The sequence below is a fragment of the Dermacentor variabilis genome, chromosome 10 (genome assembly GCF_050947875.1).
Source record: "Dermacentor variabilis isolate Ectoservices chromosome 10, ASM5094787v1, whole genome shotgun sequence".
Classification (NCBI taxonomy): domain Eukaryota; kingdom Metazoa; phylum Arthropoda; class Arachnida; order Ixodida; family Ixodidae; genus Dermacentor; species Dermacentor variabilis.
Window position 1 is genome coordinate 63,241,573 of NC_134577.1, and position 19,138 is coordinate 63,260,710.

At 46.9% G+C, this 19,138-nt stretch overlaps 2 protein-coding genes across 2 annotated transcripts in view; one reads left to right on the forward strand and one right to left on the reverse strand.

Annotated features, from left to right (window-relative positions):
* LOC142560632 (uncharacterized) overlaps positions 1-5,816 on the reverse strand; it is a 31,075-nt gene extending 25,259 nt beyond the window's left edge. Inside the window, exon 1 of the mRNA XM_075672857.1 lies at positions 5,670-5,816. Coding sequence (XP_075528972.1) covers positions 5,670-5,682 — 13 coding nt within the window. The 5' untranslated portion in view covers positions 5,683-5,816. The remainder of the gene's footprint in view (positions 1-5,669) is intronic.
* Positions 1,190-13,169, forward strand: LOC142559272 (uncharacterized). Its single transcript, XM_075670894.1, has 4 exons — positions 1,190-1,267; positions 7,618-7,710; positions 8,406-8,556; positions 11,006-13,169. The coding sequence occupies exons 2-4, from the start codon at positions 7,620-7,622 to the stop codon at positions 11,901-11,903; spliced, it is 1,140 nt and encodes a 379-aa protein (XP_075527009.1). The 5' UTR covers positions 1,190-1,267; positions 7,618-7,619; the 3' UTR covers positions 11,904-13,169.
* The last annotated feature ends 5,969 nt before the right edge of the window (positions 13,170-19,138 follow it).

A 19,138-nucleotide genomic window follows, 5' to 3' on the forward strand; every position in this document is an offset into this window, starting at 1 on the left:
CCTCCCGAGACTATGAATAATTGGAATTTGCATCTTATATCGTCGGGTAAAGGAAGTCGAGATTACTATTAATCTAAAGCGAACCTTTCTTTGGGAACCTCCCTGCGCCTGTCTTGGTCAACCTGGCTGTCGTCTGCTGCTGCTGCTGCTGCCGCTGCTGCTCGTGCGTTCTCGCTGAATAGCTCGCACTTGGCTGCGGGACGACGGCGCCATCTGGGAGCGATGGCTGACACTACTTCGGCCGCAGCAGTGGAAGGTAGAGGGGAGAAGCCGGCCTGTGGATGCGGGTCGTTGGCCGCTGATGTAGAGGGCGAGGGGTCCGCGACGCGTAGAGCCGCGATGAGACGGGAGAAAGGGCTCCGGAGCAGGTGGGCTCACGTTGCGCATGCGTTGAACCGCCTGACAATCGCGTGGACGGTCGCATCTGCGCCTCCAAGGGGCGGTCGGGTACCCCATACAAATGGTGCAGAAAGGTGTCGTCCTACGTCAGCCCCGAAACACTAAAGTGGCCACCACAAACACGTGTGATTTGCCGTTGTGTTACCCATATGTGCCTTTTTAGAAGACATTGCATTTCTGCGCTAAAATAAAGCTTTTGGTCTCACTTTGCACTCAGTGAATAAATATGCTCGTGAATCTAGGGAAAGATTCGCTGTGTACATATTCCAGCAGGGCACGTTGGATCGGCAGTGTTATTATTATTGTTATTATTATTATTATTATTAGTAGTAGTAGTAGTACTAAATATTATTATTATTATTATTATTATTATTCGATATACAAAGATATTCAGTGGAGAGAGGGAAACGATGGAGGCGGCAGGCTGGCAACTGCCACCGAAAGTAGACAACGCCTACCTACATTTTATGAAGAGACTAAAACGAGACCTTTAATATGGGAAGAAGTACAGAAAAGAAACAAGAACACAGGTCGCAAAACGAAAGTTAGAGCAAGGACCAAGAACAGTCTGCGCCAGCTGGAACGTACCCCAAACAGAAAGACTAGCAGGTCGCCCTAACTCCAATAAAATGGCCTAAACTACAATCGCCCGTGGCAGTGGCCAGTAACTAAGAGTAATGATGTGCGAATACGTAAGAGCAGTTCTCTGTATTGTTTTTCACCTCCGAGAGCACGACTACCCGACGAGAAAGACGAAAGAGAACGAGAAGACGACACCGCCACGCGAGACACGACGACAACGACGAAGAGGACACCGCCGTGGCGCGATCTCCTTTCGGTACTGTGGTCGAGCAGAGGAAACACCTTGGTAAGTGAGGCGTCTCTTGCATGCATATCGCACGAACAGGCACCTTGCGGAATGTACTGCCGTCTACGTAACGATATTCTCTGTGATAAGATGGAAAATGTCATTACAAAATAACTGCTCGCTAGTGGTAATGGTACGCCCATTTTACTTCGACGCGACGCAATGATGGAGATGGCTCAATGAGTGCGGCAGAAATACCGACATAGGAAAACTAGGCAGCGTCGCGAGAGGGCAGCTGTACCATGCTCTGGGCCTAATGTTCTCTAAGAAAACAAAATATGAAATCTTAGTGGATGCCACGCACCTTTGGGAATCGGTGTTCAGCGAAAGCTTTCGCAGATGATCACGCACTTGTGAGTGTCGCGTGTGTGGGGGTGCGTGCGGCGCCCGTGTAAGCGCGTCACAGACGCACATCACGTTGAGTACGCACGTCGGACGTGCCTCTATAGGTCCCGTGACTGCCGCCCGGCATCGCGTAGGTTGGCGTTTGCGAAGCAGCACACTTTCACGCTCCACAGCACTTCTCGCTGCGCGACGAATACGCGCCCGTTCGGCGAGTCGTTTCTTTCGCGCTTAGATCTCCGCGATACTAACCTCGGAAGTCCTTTTTACACCAACTCTGATTGCAAAAAAAGGAAAGATACTCCCAATATTTCTCTACTTTCATTGCTAAATGTGGCTGTTCAGTTGTGTCAATGTGACTTCGGTCACGATAAAGTTTTGTTTCTTTTACGCAAGTGGACCGCTAGTACTATAGTTTCATGTTATTTCTAAACGCGTTTAAAATATTCAAATATTGAAGTAATTGGGCAGAAGCTGAAATGATGTTGCGCTGCAAGTTGATACATGCTAACAACACAGCCCTCCGGCTTGGAGCTACATTTACAGATTGGTGATGACGCGTGGCGTTTATTTGGGGCGAGAGGCCACGTGTGGCGCATTCGCAAAGTGCCACGTCAGCACGTGTGTACTTTGTTGTTGTCCGAAGTTGATTTGTGCCTCGACCAAAGTGCCAAGATTACAAGGCACCTAATTCGAAAGGTGAGAAAGATGGGCGCCGGATCTCCCCTGCAGAACCTAAGAGGGTGAGAGCAGTGGGACATTTCACGACAACAAGGTAAAAAAAACCTGAACAATTCTTTTTTGAATGCCGTGTACTAACGCAGTGCACAACCATATGCTTAAGTGGTCCCGCATCGCTGACAGCGAAGCACGGAGGTGCCGCGGCTTACTTCTATATTTCCTCTAATTCAAAACCCTCACAAGGACATGAGAACGGCGACTCTGTTCAAGGTATTTCTACGCATCAGCGTTTCCCGGTAAATTTTATATACAGGAGCTTAGTCTGGCTTCAAGCGCCATGACTGCATTGTCGGGCTCGGCATATATGTGTCCGCTTACGTATTAGTAGTAGTAGTAGTAGTACCAGTAGAATTAGTAGTAGCAGTAGTGGTGGTAGTATGTAACTTTGAAGGAACGAAATTGTATAGAAAAGTGCAGCGCCGTAACTGCCTCCCATTGTAAGGACATCTCAATAGCACTGCACATTGGAGGGGGAGGGGAATAAAACAAGAGGAAGGACGCCTCCGAAATCGAGCGGCAAGGCTGACCGCCCGAAGAAGCTCCCCGCTGACTCCCAAAATCTGCCTGCTTGCCTGCTTTCTTATTATTTTTTTTTTGTGTCTGGGCATGCGCCTCCTTTGCCGGTTACAGATGAATATTTCATTCGGTGCGCAAAGACGTCGGCAGCCCCACAGTTAGAGGCACGAGCACTAGCTGGAGTAGCAGTGCTTCGTTAAGGACCCCGAAGCGCCCACACCGGATCGTTTGGCTGCCTGTGTTGACGATAGGCATGGTTGACAAAAGAAGCTTTCTTTATATTTAGTTGTAACGGGGCCCTTTTCCGGCGGGATGAGTTGGTTGCACTGTCTGCACGAGTTTGCGCTCGCTAGTAAAGAAAGCTTTATTCTGTGGCCGGAAACGGTGCGGTCGTTGTTTGTGGGTAATTCCTCGTGAAGCACTGCGTGAGAGCTCTGCACTCTCCTTGATGAAACCTAGTGTTTCCATCATCGGATGCTAATATTACAATGTGTATTTTCGCTTTGAGCATTTTGTTACTCGTACATTGTTTCACTTTTCGCCGGTGAACGTTCTTCGGCGGAATGTTATTAATTCAACGCTTGTTGCAAGACGCTCCTGTTACACCAAACATTTCGGGACCGGTAACACAAGTGGAGGAAGGAAAACGTGGGAGAGGCCTCGGCCAGCACGGAGGTGTTGGAGAAAGTGTGGCAGAAGTCACGTGCTGTTTTTCTCGCGAAGGAGCAGTGGGACTGCTACCCCAAACGTCAACGTTACCATAGCAACCGCGCTTCTGAAGCTCTCACTGCTGCTCTCGGCCTAAGACGTAAGATTTTTGGACCCGTGTCTTTCTCGCAGCCCATTCTGTTTTCGAGACAAGCTGGTTATAAAGCGTGGTTTTTAAGCTTCAAAGTTGTGTTTAGGGTCTATGAGAGGGAGTTCCAGCCAGTAACAAGAGAAGTAATTAGGGCGCGGGTCTCCATCGTCTGCTTCAATGTGCCACGGAAAAGCACACGAGCGCGCCTGCTTTGCCAATTCTGTTACAGAAGTTTCATAGGCTTTGTTCTGACGCGTGTCGGCTTGACACACTTTCGGTCGAACGACAAGCGGAAGACATATCCTCGGCCGGAGCAATATCGAAAAAAATGTGCTCTCGTGGACACGTTAGAACACGTGATAACGTCCCGCAAAGGCCGCAGCGGACGCTACGCAGCTTTTTAAAAAGCTGCGGGCGCACGCAAGATACCACGCGTGCTCCTGCTTACCGCGCATGCGCAGTGTCGCTTACGCTGGTTTCCGCGTACGCATAGCTGTTGCGGACGCACAACGAAAACTCAGATATCGGCACCGCCCCTCTAGACGAAGCGCATTTATTCTCGACCTTTCTCCTGAGCTGTGGGCGCAGCCGGCAGATCCGGCGGCTTGAATCGATGCAATCACGTGATTGAATCGATTCAATCACGGGGCAGCTGATGGCAAAACCACGGCAAGTGAATACTGGCGGCATGCTTGCGATAAGAACCGGTCGAACGCTATTGCGTTTTTTTTTTCGTGCTCTGCTCCAGTTCCCGTAGTCACCGGCAAGAAATGGCATCCTGCTGAAGAAGGGCCACAAATTCTAGTGTATGTAGTAGTAGACTTGTCTAATCAGATTGCGCGCGCGATGTGAATATCGTTTTGCATTATCTATTCTAAGCAAGCAGCAGCAATTACCCTATAGAATGTGTTGCCTTACAATAACTGGCGGTTAGACTTTACCGCTGGATTAAATTTTATGACTGACGACCTTATACTCGCCGTAACCGCTGGGCTTGGAGTTTCTTTTTTTCTATGCACACACGTTCTTCCAAAGAAGCGCTCGATGTCTAACGTTTCTTTTGATTATTCTCCTTGACCATTATTACAACATGAAAGTATTTGAAAGTACGCTAGATGTGCAACATTTTGTTGTTGCGCGTGAAGTGGTGTCGATCGGTTCACTGTCCTGAGATACCTTGAGATAAACGCTCGTATGAATACTTCCGATTGCGGGTGTTACAGTTATAACTAGTTGCCATCTTTATGCGGGGTAATGCTATTTTCAGAGGGTTTTCAGATGATTTGAGAAAGGATGCCGAGTACCACTCAATAGGCACACTTAAACGCGATCCAGAACAGTTGAACCTGGCCCGATGACCACAGTGACCACAGTTAATGCGTCGTGCGTACGACAAGACGGCAAATGTCGCAGACGTGGCACTGAACATCGTTTGCTGGAGAGACTATCGTTTGCTTCTCAATGCGGCACGTCAACAGACAACCATCGTAAGGTTTCCCTTTACGTTGGTCGGTGCGACACTGGCACAGATCCCGCAGCGCATTACTGACAAGGCAATTAGCTGGCCATTGCGTAGTATTTGCTTCTTTCTGGATTCCTTGTTGGTAAGGCACGGCGTAACCTGTACTGTAGCCGTCCTGCGAGCAATACGCAGTGCAAAACACGTAAGACGTGTTTGTTTCAGGGGAAAGTGACTACAACGAAGGGGGTTTCAGGATATTTCGGTTCTCGGGGAACAACATGACTGCACGGTGCGGCACCACGCAATGAAATATGGCATGTCAAATCAGTGCAATTGGTCTCTCGCATCAAACCCATCAGTGCTGCTCTCGACATGGACGCGGGAATACAACACTCGCGTACTAAAGGTTAGCGGCAAACACGTGGAGAGACAAAGGCGGGGGTAAGAGGGCGCGATTTCATTTCCAAAAACCTCGCGAAGAATTTACCTTAGCAGCTAGGTATAACCGAGTTCCCTATGCGTCGGGGATGGGCGCAACTTACGAATCACTGTCATCGCGCCGTAGACCCTCCCTCCGTCGAGAAGGCGCTGTGGTGCAGGCAAATGATGACTGTAGGTGTCCCCGTGCACCCGCGGGTCCACCGCGAGCAAGATGCCGCCATTGCACAGTCCGCAGGGCGCACGTCACCAACCACGTACACCGAGTCCAGCCAGTATGTCCCGGAGTACGCTCACTCGGCTGGCTCGGCGCGCTTGTCAGTCCTGGCATAGCGCTGAATTGCTGGGCCGGGGCGGTTGCCAAGGCGACCGTGCTATAGTCACGGCCGGTCTACAGCGCGCGAGACCGCCAACGCGGGCTGCAGACCGGCTGTTGCTAGGCATGCGCATTTCACCGGTTCGAAAAGCCGACAAGGTTTATGAACGATCTATCCGGCAAGATAAACGAAAAAAAATGGCAGGCAATCCACGTTGTGAACGTGGTTGGACAGCGAAGGAGCTGTAAACGACGGCTAGAACGAATACCCATTGCGACGTAGGTTGGAATTATTCGCGCGGCGACATTCACGTACACTTTGCCTAATTATTAGCCTGAGACGTTTTGACGGCCTGCGACTTGGCTTGCGCCGCTGCTTCGCGCGCCTACACAGAGTGGACCAGAGGGAAGCGAAATTCGCCGCGCCTCGCATGCACGCTGCTCTTCTGGAGTCCTCACAATACGTGGCCTTCCGGTAGCGCTGTCACTACACATATCAAGTGCTAGGCCTGTGGGACATTCATATTGTAGTAGTGTCGTGTTATTCTGCTTTTTTTTTTGTTCCTTTTTTTTTTCAAAAGCGTGTGCGAACACCGTACTTCGGGCTCTGATGTGGGAACGTTTCTCTTCTGGTGAGAGGGGTGCCCGACTAAAGTACAGTATAAGATCTCAGCTTGGGGGGGGGGGGGGGGGGGGAGGGAGTTGAGACGCGTGGCTTGCGTCACACGAAAAGTTACCCATCGTGCTTTTAATAAAAGATGCTGCTGCCCTAATGGGTTCTCGGTTGAAGCTTGAGACTAACGCGAACTAGGTTACAGTGAAGGAGGACAGGACATGTAGTATTAGAAGCTGGCGGCTTTCCTGTCGTCGTGCGTGTTTTACCTTGTGATATTCGTCAGCTACGAACACTTAAAAAAGAAGAAATAATTTTAGCTGTGTTAATAAACGTGTTTCCGCAATAGTAAAAAGAAAGTCACTTTTTACCGTGAGAAGAGGTTTGGTAAGTGAACAAAAAAATGGACGAAATCCAGTGACGTTGCCGATGCTGCCATCAAATTCCCGCGTCAGCTCACCGTGACGTCATAGCTTTCGGAGGCCTTCCTCGGTTCTGCTTAATTTTTAAACTGGAAACATGGACTACGTTGAATACATTTGCTGTGTGCCAAGGTTCAGCGTTACGTATTTTTTTTTCCCTGTCTGAAGCCATAATATATTTCACCCATTCGGGGAGCGTGTTAGTGCACTCCGTAGTATGATAATTAGTTTTTCCTCCCCAGATTCCTGCAAACACGATGCTTTTTTTGTTTTATTTTCCCACAGAAAATGCTTCGAAATTTTTTCTCAATGCCTGTAAAACTGACTTCAGCCTCAGTTTTATTTCTTATATTTGATACCACATTGGAAGCCACGTTTCTACGTTCAAGAAGAACAGGCAACGTACAAAAAAGTTTGGCGTTCTAGAAAGACGGCACTAATGAAGTTTTCGCCATCTCCTCGAAAATCTCATTGCGTTAGGGAACAACGAAAGGTGAAAAAGAGGTGCGTTCTAACAGCACTGCTGGTTTCAATGTTACGCTAGCTTCGAATGTGCCATTCTGAATACGGTGCCGTCTGAAGGTGTGTTTGCCGAGGCAGTCTGCCTTAAGTTGACAGTCAGTGCCGTGCGTTTTTGCGATGGTTGCACCGCTAACGAACTCATTCATCACCGCCTACATATGTTGCGGCCACCATTCCAGGCATGGAGAGCAAACTACCTGTCGAACGAGAAGCTGCGGGATGCGACAGTGGAGGTAACGAGATGCAGGAAACCAGGCGCGCTGCATCTCCCGGTAAGCAGGAGTGAGGTTAGGTTAGGTTTACAGTTAAGTATGGTAAGCTCACCGTTTGACTACAGCGAGGTTGTGGGTATCTTTATGAAGGCTTCGCCATACAAGATAATATTTTTGGTCGTTAACGACATGGACGAAGGAGTTCATGAATGCTACACGCAGGCGGAGGAGAGGGGGGGGGGGGGTAGGGGGGGCACTTTTCCGCACCCAGTGCTGCAAGTGGCAGTTTTTCAGAATCGGAAGTCGGAGAATCTAAGTGGAAATGTGTTGCGCTGCATGATTATTTAAAGCGACATATGAACATTTCAGCTGGAGAATATCGCTTAAAGTGATAAAACAGGACAGGACTGGTGCTGTAGGCCTCCCCATGTAGGTTTCCTGAAACAAATTCGGCAAATGGTTATTGCCTGTCTGAAGTTCAAACCATTTACTAACCAACCCAGCAGTACGTATTAGTAAAAAACATCCATTATAGCGGCAGAAATGGTCGTATTGGCACCTTGTAGGTGCCTGAGAAATAGACTGAGTGAACACGAGAGAAAATTTAGCGATGTAATCTGTTGTGTCCACTAATGGCGCAGTAATCCCTCGGGGAAATTTTTCTCGTCTGCAGAGTCGTTTATCGAGGAAACTTATGTAGGTTCATGATGGTGCTTGTTCACTACTGTCAGCAGTTTGTCTCGATGTTTATTCAGGAAATTCGGAGAAGGAAGGGTCAGCTGTACCACAAGGGTCAGATAGGTCAGATGAACCGTCACCTGGACCAGCCACCAGCCAGCATGCAGCCGAAGAGCCGAGCAGCTCCAGAAATCAAGGAGACCCAATCGACGTCGCTGACGATGCTGGGTGAGTTTTTTTTTTTATGCACGGTCAGAATAAGTGTCGACGCCCGCCGCTCATGCTATGGGGAGGGGGGGGGGGGAGGGCTGCTCAAACTGCAGCAACAATTTCTATGCAGTCTTGTGCCAGGGATAACAGAACTAATGGAATGCCTCTATTTTTTTTACGCAATAGTTCCTTTTTAAGAATACGAGATGTTCAATTTGTTAGCACGCTCAATTGAATATTAACGTACTTGATATTAGTATCCTTTATAAAGTACTTTATATTTGGTGTGTTTATCTTACCTTTGGAGAAGTCATCTATTTGCGCCGATTGCTTTCTTTTCGTTTTAGTAGAGTTGCTGCGAACGGCAGTTATGAGCAATAAAATAGGTTGAACTGATGCTTCCAGTAATGTGAGAGATTCTCGCATAAAAGAAAAAGCGCAACACTGTTAGAAGAGTAAACCGGCGCTATAGCGTCTATAAGCCGACTGCTCTATACAATATTGCAGGCCCGTTCTTTTTTTTTTTTTTTTACTGCGAACAATCGATAGGAGCGACAAAAGTGGATCGAACTTTTATGGCTGAGCTGCAGCGGTATTTTTCAGTCACACGCGTTGACGTCCACCGGCGACAACTCTCGTCAAAAACGGCGAAGCATGCTTTGACAAACATAGAAGGCACTCGTCATTGGACCGGAAGCTGGTACCAGAGGACTAGCAGTAACTGCTGATCGCAGTGAATTTTCCTTTTACTTCTAATTGGAAACCGCTTCATACATCTCAGCTCTAGCACACCTCGTCTTCCCATTGTCCCAAGTATAGATTTCATCAGATTATATGTACTCGTGTGAGAGCTGCACTTCTTTTTCTCAATCTAAACGAGGTGCGGCCCTTACACGGGGGGGTAGCCATTGCGGTCTTATTTTTTTTTTCTGGCCGTGTGTAGAGCTCGATTTTTTTTTGTGTGTGTGTGTGAAAAGCACGAACACTGTTTTTATTAACGCCTGCATTTGTTGACGCAAGCACCTCACGCCCACCAGTGCCCGTCTATAGTCCTCACTACTGTTGTTGTGGCTGCAGCTCCGACTTATGTAGGTTGCACAGTCATGAATAATATAGATCCTCAGCGCCTTTCATGGCGTGATAGATGACTGTGACGTCAAAGCTTTTGGCAACAATGTCCGCAATCACCGAAAGCCACGCGTTTAGAATTCAAGAGCAAGCACACAAGCAGCGACGCTCTCTGCCAAGTTCGAAAAGATTCCAGTACTTTTAATTTTGTGCTGTCAAGTTGTTGGGTGCGGCTCTTGCATGAGTGCGGCCCTTAGTAAAGTATGTACGATATTTCTTTTTATTTTTTATATAACGTAAGCCAATTGGAATTAATTGCCTGTATTGACGTGATTGTTATTTGCTGTTTTTTGCCAGCCCCCCTGTTAAGATGCGAATCCTTTCCCACTCTCACTTCCCCTTGGCTTACCCGCCCTCCCCCCCTCCAGCCCTCATATTTCTCATTCTTAAGCTGTTCTCCACTTTCCCGTTGGAGGGAGAGCAGGTCATATAAGTGCTGTCACGGAACGTCGCTGTTGCCATGACGCGCACATACGTCTCCTCATCGAAACGTCAGCTGCACGATAACGCTTGTTTTTTGGCCAATATTGAACACTTTTTTTATCATTCTCCAGTCACTCATATGTTCGTCGTTTGAAATATATATACGTATTATTGTACAATAGCAAACAACGATTTCGTAACGTTTGTCCAACCACCCATTTGCTACACATGTTTTCAACAACGTTAGCAGTAAGTTAATCCATTCTATAAAATTACACAGTGAATTATCTAGAGAGTTTAGTTTCAATGAATGATTTAGATGCCACCATAGCTGGAACCACTGAAAACCCTCACAACTTGACAATAGGGTACAGTATTTCTCCACACGCTGTGGTTGCTTAGTGGCTATGGTGTAAGGCTGCTAAACACGAGGTCACGGGATCGAATCTCGGTGAAATGCGAAAAGACCCATATACTTTGATTTAGGTGCACGTTAAAGAGCCCTAGGTGGTCCGAAGTCCCTCACTACGGCGTGCATCATAATCAGATCGTGGTTTTGGCACGTACAGTCCCATAACTTAATTTTTAATACTATTTCCCCTCTAGTTCATTTTTGATAATTTACTACCAACGTGCCAAAAATCACCAGCTTGTTAAGAACCAGACTTTACACGAACAAGTTCGGGATCGATGCGCATGCGTTTCTTTCTAATCTGCAAAAATGTTTAAATGTTTTTTTTTTCTCTGCTGTACCATGGATATACCCGGATAGTACTGTAGAAAGTACTTTATGAAAAATTCAGTATTTATAGTGGGAGATGAACAAGCACAATATATATAACATACCCCTGGGCACTCCTACAAGCCACAGTGCCCTAGATTACTACAATCTTGACATTGCTATTTTTTTTTACAGTACCTCCGAAGAGAGCAGAAAGGATCGGTCAAAAGCGGACGGCGGCGGCCCCGTGGCGAAGCGAGCCTACCGGTGCGACTACTGCCCGAAGCGCTTCGTCTCGCACTACGCCCTGCGCAAGCACATGGTGGTGCACTCGTGCGTCAAGGCGTACGGCTGCAAGCTGTGCGGCCGCAAGTTCGTAGAGAAGGGAAACCTCGTCCGCCACCTGCGCTCGCACACGGGCGAGAAGGCGCACGAGTGCGGCGTGTGCGGCCGCAAGTTCGCCGCCAGGGGAAACCTGCTCATCCACGGCCGCACGCACACGGGCGAGAAGCCGTACGCCTGCCACCTGTGCCCGTCCGCGTTCACCCGCAAGCGCACGCTGGACGTGCACGTGTCTGCCCACCAGGGCTGCCGGCCGTTCGCCTGCGACCGGTGCGGCAGCGACTTCTCCTGCAAGTCGTCCTACGTGCGCCACATGCGGTCGCACACGGGCGAGAGGCCGCACGCGTGCGGCGAGTGCGGGGCGCGGTTCTGCGAGAAGACGACGCTCAACAACCACCGGCTCACGCACGCCGGCGAGAAGGCGCACGAGTGTCCGCGGTGCTGCAAGAAGTTCACCAGGAAGTGCAGCCTCGCGGACCACCTGCGCCGCCACGCGTGCGACGGGCGCCGCTACGCCTGCTACCTGTGCCAGGAGGCGTTCCCGAAGAAGGCCGCCCTGGACGAGCACATGGCGACGTCGCACGAGGGCGTCAAGCCGCACGAGTGCGGCGAGTGCGGGCGGCGGTACGCGCGGCGGTCCGGCCTATTCAGGCACGTCACGACGGCGCATGCGCAGGAGAAGCCCCGCGACGAGGACCCGCCCCAAAAGGCTGGAGAAGAAGCAGCTCCTCCTCCAACAGAAAATCCCTAAACATATTCGAACTCCTTCTGAAAAAAAAAAAATTACATTGGCCTCGTTGCAGTGATTGGGCACAATGTGCGAAAGAACCGGGCGTGCTACCACGGGTTGTTTTCCTGTATAAGCATGCAGGGCTCTTCTGTGACTTTTTTCTTTCAATGAGTGTGAATTACGCACTTAGTGTTATTTCTGCACATTGTTTGCGCTACGGTTGGCAAGTCTTCAGTGGGATATGTGGTGACGATTGCATCTCGGGGCCGTGACGTAGCCACGAAGTAACCGACCCCAGACGACAATCTGGCCTTGAATACACGTTGACTAGGATACAACTTGCTATATTGAAACCGATTTGATCAGGACTCCTTCTCTTGGGCATCCCGATGGGGAAATACCGTGCGAATGTGGGAAGCCGTTTCTTTGTACCTGTATGATACTACAAGATCAGGAGGTGGCGAAGCGTGCGAGTTTTGCATCTGGGGATGTAGAAGCGGGTGGTACTCATCCAAGATGCCATTTCCAGTCTCTCTTACGTTGTTCACGATCTGAAAAGGAAGGCGGCTACCGTTCCGGCGTTATGGACGCGCATTGGCAGTTTCAGAGTATAGGTCATCTATGCGAGGTACCCCCTAAATTATTTCTTAGTCAAGTCTGGTGCTTCTTCGTGGCAATAGTGGTTTATAAAGGGGCATCTGGTTGTATTTAGCAATATCAATTTTCATTTGAGCTTCACTAATCTGATAAACAAAAGAGAAAGTTAGCGATAGGTTAACGAACATAGAAACAAAATTACAGGCGTAAACTCAGGTTTTATAGTTTAAACCGCAAACAAGGTTAGGTTATAATCGCAGCTCATAATTATAAAAAAAAATCAGGGTTTTAATAAGCTAATCAATTTCAGTGGCTAGAGAAATAGCATAGGTACGATAAGCAAATTGGTCGGTAGACTTTTATAAAGGCGTTCGATTTTTGCAATGTTGGGTGGTCTGTTACGGTAACTACGTAAGCGTAAGCAAGTGCGGTTGAGGGTAGCAGAGGGTACAGTCGGGTGACGAGATCGCGAAACGTGCATCCAGCCGGGCGACCCCAGAAAGCACAGGCGCGTGCAAAGGTATTCATCCTGCAAAGAGCAGTTAATTACCCCACAAGAAAAAAAAAACGTACGTCTCTCATTGCAGAATATGTGAGGCTTTTGCCAAATGGCTTCAGATGTCTGTGTCATGTTTGAGTGTTTGTTCACTTGTGATGATTCGGCCACTGCGCTCTAGTAGATAGGGCAATATTCGTCAGTAATAGGGGTAGGGGGGGGGGTGACTTGGTGTAGCAGATGTAGGGGTCGCGTGTAAATGCCGTCTTGCACAATGGTCTCGGAATCAATGGCGCATCCTTTCTTTGTATTCACCTTCTCTTCCTAGGCTTGATTAAATGTTCTTAGTAAGTCCGAAGAATTTTACGTTTACTTTTTAATGGAAGGATTTACTCTAAACTGACTTATGTGTCGTCCTGATAATAGCATTGCCTTGTTTAGCATGTACCCTCGCATTAGTTTTTGATATATGATGAACCTCGACGATGAAAAGTCCGTCTATCGAATGAATTATTCGGAAAGAACCAGTAATAAAGACGGTTGAGATTACAGCAAAATAGTATTGTTTTTTTTAGCAACACCAAATATTCAAAAAAAATTGCCTGTGGCAGACAGTATAATTCTAACCATTGATGAGGCAGTCGTTGAGGCGGCCATTACTTTCACGAGAAATGAAAGCTCTCAATTGAATAATTAGGTTGATTACGCAAATTATTTGTAATGTGTCATTTTAAGGCGTTGGTATATTTGTGGCATATTTCAATCTAAGGATCTTAGCTAGTAAGTTCTCAAGGGATATCCACATAGAAAATATCCGTATAGGTACAGTCCAGAGAATACCAACTCCCTAGCTATGATTTGTAGATTGTAATGTGCGTCGTAAATTAATTTACCATATTAAGCTTATTCACGTACGAATTTTGATTTCTTGTATAAGCCATGGCGGCCTCATAGAGTAATTTAGATCAAACGTTAGAATCGTGCTATCTGGCACAGGCAATATTTAAAACCTTGGTGCAGCTTAAAAAAAACTTATAAAAGCATTACAGATAAATATTTAGTATATACTTGCCATAGTTAGGCATCATCTTTGTCACCATTATCTTAAGTGCACTGCTCCCCCCTCAAGCATAGAAGAAGGAAAAATGTGTTCAAGAACTATCCAGTCATTAACGAATTTCACACAACACCTCCGGCGGCGGAATGTGCTAATGTATTCACTAAATGCCCTACATTTTTTCAAGATCGACAACAAAACAGTTTTGTCGACGAATACGGTACCGAGTACTCTGAAATCACAAGCAACTAGACAGCAGATCCATCGCTGCACTCTCAATAACTTGTAATATTAAGCGCAGGTACTACACTGTGTGGCCACAAAAAAAAAAAAAATATCAGTGCCATTTCACTCCGTGAAGGCGGAAGACCGGCGAAGCTGTGCGTGTGGGCCTCTTAATGACCAACTGTCCATTGCCGTGCGTCGAACGCCGTATGCACATGCATGGAAGGCGAGGCGTGACTAGTCGCTCCTCCACGATGCTGAGCCGCGGAAGCTGATGAGGCACCGGGGGGTGTGCGTAGGCGCGCATTGCTGCAAAACGAGGCACAGCACCTTTCACTAGGGAATCCCGGCACGTAGACCAGACACGCACCTCACCGCACTCCGAGGGCACACACTGCTTCACCGTAGCCAAGGAGATCGTGCGCTGGTCGACGTCCCGCAGTGCAGTAATGGTTGCGAGGCCACTCGAAAGCCACAAGCGATCACACACAACACAGGCCACGAAAAAGTGGGTTTCCCCACAAACTCCCTGTGGAACCTTGGTGCGCTACAGAGCTTGGCTGGTCAGCCACCTTCACAGAGTGGAATGGCTCACGATATATTTTTTTTCTAATTACTTTAGGCAAGTATACCCTTCCTTCAATCTACGATTCATTTGAAGTATTATGAATTCGCCATGCCATCAATTATCTCTTTCTGCTGGGCGGATGTAGCGGTGTCACAGCGCACGGAAAACGTTCTAAAGCTGCGTAACTCGGGCATTACGCAAGCGCTGCCCACACGGCTCGCTGGACCCAATTCATAGCGTTCAAATGGGAAGAAATTTCTCAGCTAGCCACGTGGTGAGCGCATTATTATATATCTAGCCGCGTGCGCCGAAAGGCACTAATTTCATTTAAAATAAAAACACATAGTGCGTACATCGCATTAGCTAGATAACCGTAGGTCGCCACACCCAAACTCATCAAGTGCCCGAGCGACCCAGTTTGTTTTAACATAACGTGCAAAAATGCTTGCTCGCGTTGTCCTGCCCTTCTCGTAAAGAGTTCTTCATAAACTCCTGCCTATATTATTTTAGTGACTGCAGGAACAGCAGTTCGTGCATTGCGGTCGCTACTTTCTAGTCAAGCGTACTACGTCACACGGAAGTGGGCCTGCCTTTCGCGATCTGAAAGCAGCCGACGCGGTGGCTTAGCCGCTGTGTGCTGCTAAGTACGAGGTTACTGTTTCGAATCCCGACTACATTTCCGACGGGGGACTAAATGCAAAAAAAAGAAGACGCTAGCGTATACCGTGCATTCGGTGCACGTTAAAGAACCCTCCAGGTGGTCAAAATTGATCTGGAGTCCCCGCCCCCCTCCACTGCGACGTACGTCATAATGAGATTGTTGTTTTGGCACATAAGACCCGAGAATCTAATGAAATTATAGAGTGTGAATCAGAAGTTCCGTTGCTAAAGATGAGCATGCAAGACCCGCATAGATGACGAATGTTGTTTGAGGAGCAGCTTCAATTTCGTTGAATTCGACACTTCCTCGCAGTTTTAAACGACACCGCGACTGCAAGTTCTTCCTCCCCTGTATACCGAGACGAGCACAGAGCTACGATCAGACAGAGAAGACGCTAAGCTTCTCAATGAATGTCGTGGAGTGTGAGCAAAGCGCAGTTACCACGTCCCACGAGGGGCGAAGCTGTCATGCTCTTTATTGAGTCGACGTGTAGTGTTCAAAAAAACCTCATGCGACAAGCCCTGACAAGTGGGCGAAGATGTTATCGAGCCTAGTACGCGAAGAACAAGTCAGGCTGGCGGAATGGGCGGCCTAGGTAGCGACCCCACTCATCCCAACCTAACACCCTCCCCGGCCTGGCATCCCCTTTCCCCTTCTCATATATTTAATGTTTCCTCCTACTCCTCTTCATCCTTCTCCTCCTCCGTGTAGTGTTCAAGAGAGAAACATTCTGGAACATACAGGATTACAAATGTCCTGGTAGAACCAACATTGGATTATTTTGCGGCCAAAAACCGGTAAAAAATTCAAATCTTTTCCAGACTACGCGAAAGGAAATTTTGAAGCCATCAACGCCGAATTATCTGCTTTTCTAGACGTATTTATAAACAACTTCGACAGCCGTACTGTTCAGACCAACTGGAATATGTTTGCTACAAAAATTGCTGAACTAACAAACAAATACATCCCACTGCGCACCATTGCATGTAATCTAAACGCCCCATGGTACAACATCCGTCTCAAGCGCCTGTCTAATAAAAAGAAACGCCTGCACAAATTAGCCAAACGTTCACCTAGCGTAAACCGCTGGACCAAATACAAACTGGCGGCAGATGAGTATGTAGCCGCACTTAAGCAAGCCAAAGATCACTTTCTTGGCAATACCTTGCCTTTAATGCTTAAAACCGACACCAAGAAATTCTGGCGCGTCATTAACCCCAAGGCGAACGACATAATAACCTTAATCGACAGCTCTGGTAATGTTATTCCAACTAATCAATGTGCGTCCGCGCTTAATGATGTTTTCATGCACAACTTTTCATCAACTACACACATTACTCTTCCATCCACGCACGACTGCGATTACCAAGCAATGTTTCCCATAATCATTGAACCAGCAGGCATCGTGACAATTATCTCATCTTTAAAACTATCTTCGGCTCCAGGACACGATTTAATAAACGCGAAATTTTTGAAAAGCACAGCTGTTACTCTTCAATTTTCCTAGGAATGATCTTCCAACAGTCGCTAGATAAGGGTTCTTTGCCTGATGAATGGAAGATTGGGAAGGTGATCCCACTCCATAAGTCGGGTGACAAGCATTCTCCATATAACTACCGCCCTATCTCGCTCACTTCCATTCCATGTAAGATGTTAGAACATATAGTTGCCTCAAATCTTGCTAGCTTTCTTGAAACTAACTCATTTTTTTCACCATCGCAACATGGCTTCCGCAAGACGTATTCATGTGAAACACAACTAGTTTTATTTACGCACAAGCTAAACGTCATTCTTGACCGCTCTTCAACTGCCGACTGTATATTTTTAGACTTTTCGAAAGCGTTTGACAAAGTGTGCCATAACCTTCTAATGTGTAAGTTGCATCGAATTAACATTGATCCCAGACTGCTTGCATGGCTTGAGTGCTTTCTTTCTAACCGTTCGCAGTTTGTCTTTGCTAACGACTCAAACTCTTAACCGAGCAGAGTACAGTCCGGCGTACCTCAAGGGTCGGTACTTGGTCCCCTCCTTTTTTTAATTTACATAAATGATCTACCCTCTTGTGTTTCCTCTAACATTCACTTATTCGCCGATGATTGTGTAATTTTCAGAGAAATAATATGTGACACTGATATATCTTCTCTTCAATCCGACCTTAACGCTATTTCTACTTGGTGCCAATCATGGTCAATGGAATTAAATATTAAAAAATGTAAATTTATGCGCGTGTCCAGAACTTCTAACCAGCTTCCTTCTTACTGCATGAATAATCTCCCCTTAGACTCTGTTTCCTCCTACAAATATCTTGGTGTCCATATTACTAGAAACCTCTCGTGGTCCATGCACGCTTCTTACGTAATTAAAAATGCTAACCGCATGCTGGGATACCTAAAACGCAATTTCACTAAGGCACCATCTTCCCTAAAATTAATGTTATACAAGTCACTAGTTCGCTCAAAACTTGAGTACGCCGCAGTAGTTTGGGATCCCTTTCAGAAAAACCTAATTCACTCTTTAGAAATGGTACAAAATAACTCTGCTCGTTTCGTTTTTTCTAATTATAACCGAACTGCCAGCACTTCTGTAATGAAATTAAACCTTGATTTGCCATCTTTAGCCTCTCGCCGTAAAGGCCTTAGACTTTCACTTTTTCATAAGATATTTCATCATCCTTCACTTCGCGACGAACTTATCTCCCCTCCTCAATACATTTCATCAAGGTTAGATCACAATAACAAAGTTGGAATTTCATTATGCCAAACCAATGTCATGTCTCATTCATTCCTTCCGCGTACATCTGCCGAGTGGAATCGCCTACCAGCCTCAACCGCTACTATTGTTGACCATCAGCACTTCACGGCAGTATTAGATAACATTGTATAACTGGAGCATTTCATTCGTGTTTTTGTACTACCAATTGTATAACTGTTTTTGTATTACCGGAACACTGTATTACTGCACTGCATGCACCGTAATTAATTTTATTGACCAGCACTCCAGGAACACTCAGATAACATTGTATAAGCGAGAACCATCTATTTCTGTGCTATTAACTATTTTGCTGCACTGTACTTTTTTTTTGTATTTGATGTAACCACTCCCCTCTTTAATGCCTCTAGCCCTAAGGGTACACGAAATAAATAAATAAATAAATAAATATGTTTTAATCCTCCCTCACCATATGTTCAACGTTAGTAACGCAAAGAGACACACGTGTGCATATGTGAACATGTAATCCATACATGCGTATTTTTTTCACGAGAGTTTTTATTAAAAGTCTATAGCTTTCTCTTTCCTTCATTCCGTCGGATTTTCTTATGATGCCTTTTTCAAAGCAACCTCGTTGATATTGCCGTTATTCTTCCCTGCTACCTTCACACTCGGTCGTTCACACTGAAGTCTGCGTTTACCCCCTCCACTCTGTTGCGCGCTATCACGCACCCTATATAATGTACAAAACTGGTGTGCAGAAAACGTCGTGGCGCCCTAATGAAAAAAAAGGAGAAACGAAAACAAGAAATGCTATACCAAAGTGCACAACAGTTTCATGTTATGTACGAAGTCCCAGAACATTGCTGGCGCAACACTAAATCAAGTAGAATATACAGGAGCTAGTGAAATTAGGGAACTCCATCGTGGCACATAGGGAGAC